This window comes from Myotis lucifugus, unplaced genomic scaffold, assembly GCF_000147115.1.
Source record: "Myotis lucifugus unplaced genomic scaffold, Myoluc2.0 scaffold_45, whole genome shotgun sequence".
NCBI lineage: Eukaryota > Metazoa > Chordata > Mammalia > Chiroptera > Vespertilionidae > Myotis > Myotis lucifugus.
This window is the reverse complement of record NW_005871093.1, coordinates 5396467-5402804: the sequence shown is the minus strand read 5'-3', so window position 1 is coordinate 5402804 and position 6338 is coordinate 5396467. Positions and strand designations below refer to the sequence as shown.

Here is a 6338-nt window from a genome sequence, read left to right as displayed (position 1 = left end):
CCTTTTACGGGCCTCACAGCAGGCCCTGAAACCTTCCTTCTCTGGCTCCAGCATAAGGAGGCAGCCCAGAGCACAGCACGGGTCTTCTGGAGGCTCCCTGGAGCTGTGGGGGTTGGGGAAGAGTGAGGAGGGGTGCAGGGAGCCCCTCCCCAAACTCCTCTCTCCACCTCTCCCAGGAGCTGGAACCCCAGCAGCTGCAGCCGCCAAAGCAGCCGCCAAAGCTGCTCAATATGGTATGTGCCCCACCCCGACTCTGTTCCCAGTGCGCATCCTATAGCACCGCTCTCCTGTCCTCTGTTCTGGGGTCTGGCAGCCCCGCAGCTCACATTCTCGCTGTGGGCCTTTGACCCATCTGGCCACTTTCAGGTGTGGGTCAAGTCTCTGATTAGGAAAACAAAGCGAGAACAGGCCCTGGTGAGACCCCAGAACCAACCTCCGCACCCTTCCCAAAGCCCCTACTGCCCCCAATCTAGCTGGGCCGCCCCCATTCTGGACCTCAAGCTGGTTCCTCTGGGTGCCCACCACCCTCCATGCAGTATTTCTTGCTCCCTGACAAGGTTCTCCATTTCTCCATAGATCTGAGGGCCACCCTGGCAGCCCCAAGCACCCACACCTTCCTGAACATAGCCAATGGCAGTAGCCCCACCTTAGAACTTAAATGTCTACCAGGCCTGGGCCAGGGCATCTACACGCCTTGGCTTCAGGGACCTGTGGGCAGCAAGATTCAGATCAGAAAATCTAGAGCTGTCTAGGCCAGAGAAATCTTAATTTTAGGTCCACTGACCCCCCCGAAACTCACATATGACAAATAACCCCTTTTTAGATAAAGCTGCCATTTGCTGAAGCAATCCTTACAGCAACTTCATGAAGTTGGTAGCATCATTCCCATTTTAGAGATGTGGAAACTGAGGTTCTCAGGGCTTAAGTAACTTGCTCACAGTTACACAGCTAAATGGTGGCTGAGCTGAGCTTCGAACCCGTGTCTGCCTGTCTTGTAGAGCACCCTTGACCACATAGCTCTGCTTCCACCACCCTCAGAAGTCTCAAACAGGTCCTTGTCCCTCCAAAGGTTAAGAACTCCTGACCCTACACATGCCTCATATTAGGGACAAGGAGGCTGAGACGCATAAAGAGAAGATGACTGGCCCAAGGTCCACAGCAATCTGTGCCCTAGCGGGGATGAAAGCCCAAGGCTCCTGATTCCCAGCTCGCTGCTCTTTCCACTGGCTTCTGTCCTCCTCGGTCGAGACTGGGTTAAGGATTAGTTCTTCTCGCTCTTGTAGGGTTAGGCCCTGGCGCTGGCGTTGGCGGGGTTCCCGGCCTTGGCGTTTTCCCCGGTGCTGGCGGGGTTCCTGGTCTTGGCATTGGCCCCGGCGGCGTTACAGGTAAGTTGTGTGAGAAAGTGGGCCTGAGGAGCCCCTGAATCCTCCGTGGCTGACACCCTGACACCCCCTCCCTCTCCATCCAGGAGCAGGGACCCCGGGTGCCGCCAAATCTGCTGCTCAGTTGGCCGCCAAAGCCCAGCTCCGTGAGTGCCCTGCCTGGCTTTCCCTCCTCACCCCGCCAAGCGCAGGCTGGCCCAGCATGACCCAGGCGGGAGCTGGCCCCACAGTATGCAGGCTCTCAGGCCCACTGCCGGCCGGGAGGTCCCCGAGGCAGCAGACAAGGGGTTGGAAAAGCAGATTTAGCAAAGGAGAGACCCAGGTTCCAATCCGGGGCCCCACACGAGCTGAGTGACCTCTGAGTTTCCTGTCCTCGGGCATGACATGTGCGTGCTGATGGCACCTGCTGCAGGAGGTTGTTGGGAGAATTAAATGAGTTCATCCAGAGGGAAGAGTGGAGGTTGGGCTGGAAAGGAAAGCGGTGTAGTGAGTGTGCAGCCCTGAATGCCAGCTGGGGGAGGGGCTGGACTTGGTGGTCAGCGGGAGCTCTCGGAAGGCCATTCTGGTGGCAGCACAGAGGGTGGGTTAAGGGGTCTGGCCCCTTCTCTTGGGGCCTGTCTCGGCTCCCGGGCAGGACACCCCACAGGGGCCTGCTTCCTGCCTGCTGTCACCATCCCACTGCCCATCTTTCCCAGGGGCTGCCGCTGGCCTTCCTGCTGGCGTTCCCGGATTTGGAGCTGGTGCTGGCGTTCCTGGATTCGGAGCTGGTGCTGGTGTTCCCGGATTTGGGGCTGGTGCTGGTGTTCCTGGCTTTGGGGCAGGTGCGGGTGCAGGTGAGAGGCCTTCTAACCTGGGCAGGAATGACCCCTGAGCTCAGAGAGGGGAGACTGCATGCTCCCTCCCAGCACATCCCCCAGCACCTCATCGAAGGGTTCATAGTGAATTCCCCATTAGGTTCTCCTGAGCAGTCAGATGACTAGGGTAACAGATGGGGGGCAGGCCAGGCGAGGAAGCCCCAGGCTGCGTGAGTGGGCCCACCTGGCTCGCCCTCAGCAGTGTGCTGTGGCCACTAGGAGCTCCAGTTTCTCACCTGGTGGTTACTGAGCCTGAAGGGGCTGGGAGGGGCAGATGGAAGGAGGAGGCACTGTCCAGCCCTCACGTGCTCCCAGACCAGACTGGCAGAGACATGGTTAGTGACCGGAGATCTACCCGGGCAGGGTGAGCTCCTGGCTGGGGAGCCACAGCTTCAGGGCTTTGAGAGGAGCAAAGAAGGCCAAGGAAGGCAGGGAGGGCTCCCAGGAGGAAGCAGTACCCCCAGCACAGAGCTCAGCTGCTGACCACCCCACATTTCCTTTTTCCTTTTTCTGCAGTACCTGGATCCTTGGCTGCTGCTAAAGCAGCCAAATATGGTGAGTGCCCCCATACTGACCACCACGGTTGGTTCCACTGCTGCCCCACCGTCCCTGATGCACTGGTCACCCTTCTCCCCTCCCTCTGGGCCAGGGCCCCATGCCCGGCGCCTGCAGCACAGGGTGGAAAAAGGCAGTTTCTAGGACACATTCATGACAGCTTAGCAGACCTGGCTCCTGCCCACGAAATGCCTATCGAGCCTCCAGCCCTGGGACAACCAAAGAGGCCCCTCACATTTCCGGCCTCCCTGGGAGCAAGTCCACCTTGGTGAAAACCGTGGTCCCCAGGGGCCCCTCTGGCCCTCAGTTTTGTGGGCCCAGGGCAGGGTTGCTGTCAGCGAGGCAGCTTCTGCCTCCTGGCCAGCAGAGCCCCGGCCCCCCGCCCACCTCCCAGTCAGCACGACTGCGCCTGCCACGAGCCACGAAGACGTGGCAGACAAGCCTGCCCCTCCACTTGGCGCTCAGCAGCCCTGGCTGGCCAGACCCACACTGTCTGTGGCCCCTGAATTCTTGGCCTTCTGAGAGCCAGGCCAGGGCCTCTGCCAGGGAAACACCAATCAGCCCGGCCAGTCCACTTGGGGCCAGTTTCCACCTCGGAAAATCCCAGTCTCCTCAGTCCCACCCCTGGCGGGCCGGTGACCCACAAGCCTTCTCCTGTTCCTTGCTGGCTGCTCTGCCAGCCGGAGTCTAGCGCATTTTGCCAGGGAAACAAAGCAGCTAAGGGGACAGGCTCCAAAGCCACTTCCTGCCTGTGGCACCTTGAGCATATTGCTTAACCTCTGCTGCGGCTCAATTTTCTCATCTGCAAAGTGGGGATGACAATAGTCCCCACCTTTCCTGTTGCAATGAATAATAAGCAGGCTAATCCGTGAGAAGCACCGAGAACTGTGGAACTCCTGCTGCTGCTATTCGTAGCAGCTCTGCTCTGGACAACAGTTCAAAACTCAGGGTACATTCCCTGATGGCGTGCTCTTTTACTCTCCAACACCTGTAGGGTGAGTGGGGTAAAGGATCATCATCTCCTTTAGGGAGAGGTGGCAGCTCAGAGGAGGCGACAGCTCTAATGAGTGGAGAAAGCAGGATTGGAACCCAGGACTGTCAGTACCTGAGACTAGTCTTCCCTCCTCCGCAGCTTATGGCCACCTGTGGCTCCAGTGCTAGCCCAGGGGGAAGGAGAAAAGATGGGCAGGCCAAGGCTCAAGGAAGCTCGCTCTATTCTTTTCTTGGTGTTTTTTTTTTAATAGAATTTTATTGATTTCAGAGAAGAAGGGAGAGGGAGAGAGAGAGAAAAGTATCAATGATGAGAGAGAATCATCAATTAGCTGCCTCCTGCATGGCCCCTATTGGGGAACGAGCCCACAACCTGGGCATGTGCCCCGACCAGGAATCGAACCGTGACCTCCCAGTTCATAGGTCATCATTGAACCACTGAGCTACACTGGCAGGGCAAGGAAGCTCGCTCTTGACTGATTGGTCAGGGACATGGGCCCAGGTGCCTGGGAATGGACTTCTGTCCAGTGCTCCTTCCACTGGGTCACCTGGCCTCGACCAACCGTCTGCTTGGGTAACGCCCCTGGGTCAGGGATACCCTGTCCTTCAGAAATGGGGGACTGACTCTCTGCCCCTCTCCTCAGGAGCAGGAGGGCCTGGGGGCCTTGGCGGGGTTGGAGGTCTTGGTGGTCTTGGTGGAGCAGGTGTCCCAGGTGGTGTGGCAGGTGAGTTGAAACCCCAGGAAGGGCTGGGCAGGGAGGGAGACGGACCTGTGGAGAATTGCTCCCTGAGCTCCCTCTGTGTCCTCAGGAGCCGGACCTGCTGCCTTGGCTGCTGCCGCCAAGGCTGCTGCCAAAGCTGGCCAATATGGTGAGCACTGTGTAGAGGTGGGGGCTGCCAACAGTCCCCAGGGTTTGGGGGGCCTCAGACCATGCACTGGGGAGCACTATTCCCTGCCCTGCCCCGAGGCCCTCAGGGGCATTGTCTCCCCAGGGCCCAGCCACCTCCTGGCCCCACAGCACCCACAAAGGCTCTGCAAGCTCAGGCTCCACCTGGGGACTGGGAGGAAAACTTCAGCTCTTCACAGACGAGCAGCAGGGGTCTCGCCGATGGGGTTTTAACACCCAGCTCTCTCCGCAGGCCTCGGGGCTGGAGGGCTCGGAGCTGGTGGGCTCGGAGCTGGCGGGCTCGGAGCTGGAGGACTGGGACTTGGAGGTGTCCCAGGGGCTGGGGGCTTTGGAGGTAAGAGGCTGCTCTAGAATCCATTAGTTTATTGTGAGTGAATGAGTGTGTGTGTGTGTGTGAGAGAGAGAGAGAGAGAGAGAGAGAGAGAGAGAGCCCTTCCCATTTGCCATATCTTGCTCACTCAGGGCTGTGGTGGGCCTGCCCCCTTCTCTGGCTCCTCCGGCGTTTAGAGGGGCCTGAGCGAGCAGGGGCGAAGGCTGCTTTGTGCAGCTGGGATCCGACCCTCCCTCTCCCTCTCCTCTCCTTCAACCCACATGACCACATCAAGCGGGAGTTCGTTAGGATAATGATGGTCAAGCCCACTTACTGGGGAAGAAAACCAAAGCTTGGACGGAATTACTTTTCCAAAGTCTCTGCCATCCTGGGCCTTGTGTCACTCTTTCTTGGGTCGCCATTGTATCTCCCTACCTAAACCCGCCTGAAGTCTCTTCCTGTGTGCGCCACAAGACTGGACACACAGTAGGCGCTTAATAAAGACTTTTGGAAAGTTGGATAAAGGAGGGGTGGAGGGATGGCGGAAGGATGAGTCGGTGGGCAGATGGTAAACAGTGAACAGGTCAGAAGGGGGACATGACTGGGAGGGAAGGGATATTTCTGGGCTCTCATGCACCCCATCTCCCCAGGTGTGTCCCCAGCTGCAGCTGCTAAAGCAGCCAAATATGGTGAGTAGCTCCCCGCTGCCCTCCTCCTGCCCAGGCCTGTAGGCTGCTAATACGCCCCATCCTGACCATCCCGTCTCACCCACTCAGGCCTCAATCCTGCTCGGTCCTAACAGCCTGTCCGGGATCTCCCTGACCCCAGAACCCGGAGGGGAGGCTCATGCTCCTTAGACTGTACCTTGTCGCAAACCCCATCTGCCCTCTTCTCAGGTGCCGCTGGCCTTGGAGGCGTCCTAGGAGCTGCCAGGCCATTCCCAGGTGGAGGTAGGGCCATCTCTGCTGTGCAACCCTGGGGCTGCAGCTAGCACAAGGCCACAAGGGGGAGGGGAGAGGGGAGAGGGGAGAGGGGAGAGGCGACATGGCCTCCAAGCGGGGGCTTAAGGGTCAGGAATTTTGATTGATACATTATTGTGCTTTAGGAAATGGGGTGATATAATAAAACGAATGCATATTATATAATATATAATAGAGGAAAGCAAGTAGTCTGATAGACTTGAAATGAACAAAACATCAATTAAGAGATCCAAGAATAATGTGAATAAAAATAATAAAAATGAGTATGAGTAAAACGAATCAAGAATGGTGTTCTGTGGTTTTTTCTTATGTATATCGACTCCCTAGGTATAAAGGCAGATAGTAATGTTTCATCTGTG

General features: G+C 57.7%; 2 protein-coding genes across 2 annotated transcripts in view; both read left to right on the top strand.

Moving 5' to 3' along the window:
• The window catches only part of ELN (elastin), a 28547-nt gene that overhangs the window by 21499 nt on the left and 710 nt on the right, over nt 1-6338 (top strand). The window contains exons 23-32 of the mRNA XM_023753417.1: nt 177-233; nt 1290-1385; nt 1469-1528; nt 2078-2215; nt 2753-2791; nt 4426-4506; nt 4592-4651; nt 4922-5023; nt 5650-5688; nt 5896-5949. Coding sequence (XP_023609185.1) covers nt 177-233; nt 1290-1385; nt 1469-1528; nt 2078-2215; nt 2753-2791; nt 4426-4506; nt 4592-4651; nt 4922-5023; nt 5650-5688; nt 5896-5922 — 699 coding nt within the window. The 3' untranslated portion in view covers nt 5923-5949. The remainder of the gene's footprint in view (nt 1-176; nt 234-1289; nt 1386-1468; nt 1529-2077; nt 2216-2752; nt 2792-4425; nt 4507-4591; nt 4652-4921; nt 5024-5649; nt 5689-5895; nt 5950-6338) is intronic.
• LIMK1 (LIM domain kinase 1) overlaps nt 6044-6338 on the top strand; it is a 44822-nt gene continuing 44527 nt past the window's right edge. The window contains exon 1 of the mRNA XM_023753416.1: nt 6044-6068. Within this exon, the coding sequence (XP_023609184.1) occupies nt 6044-6068 (25 nt within the window). The remainder of the gene's footprint in view (nt 6069-6338) is intronic.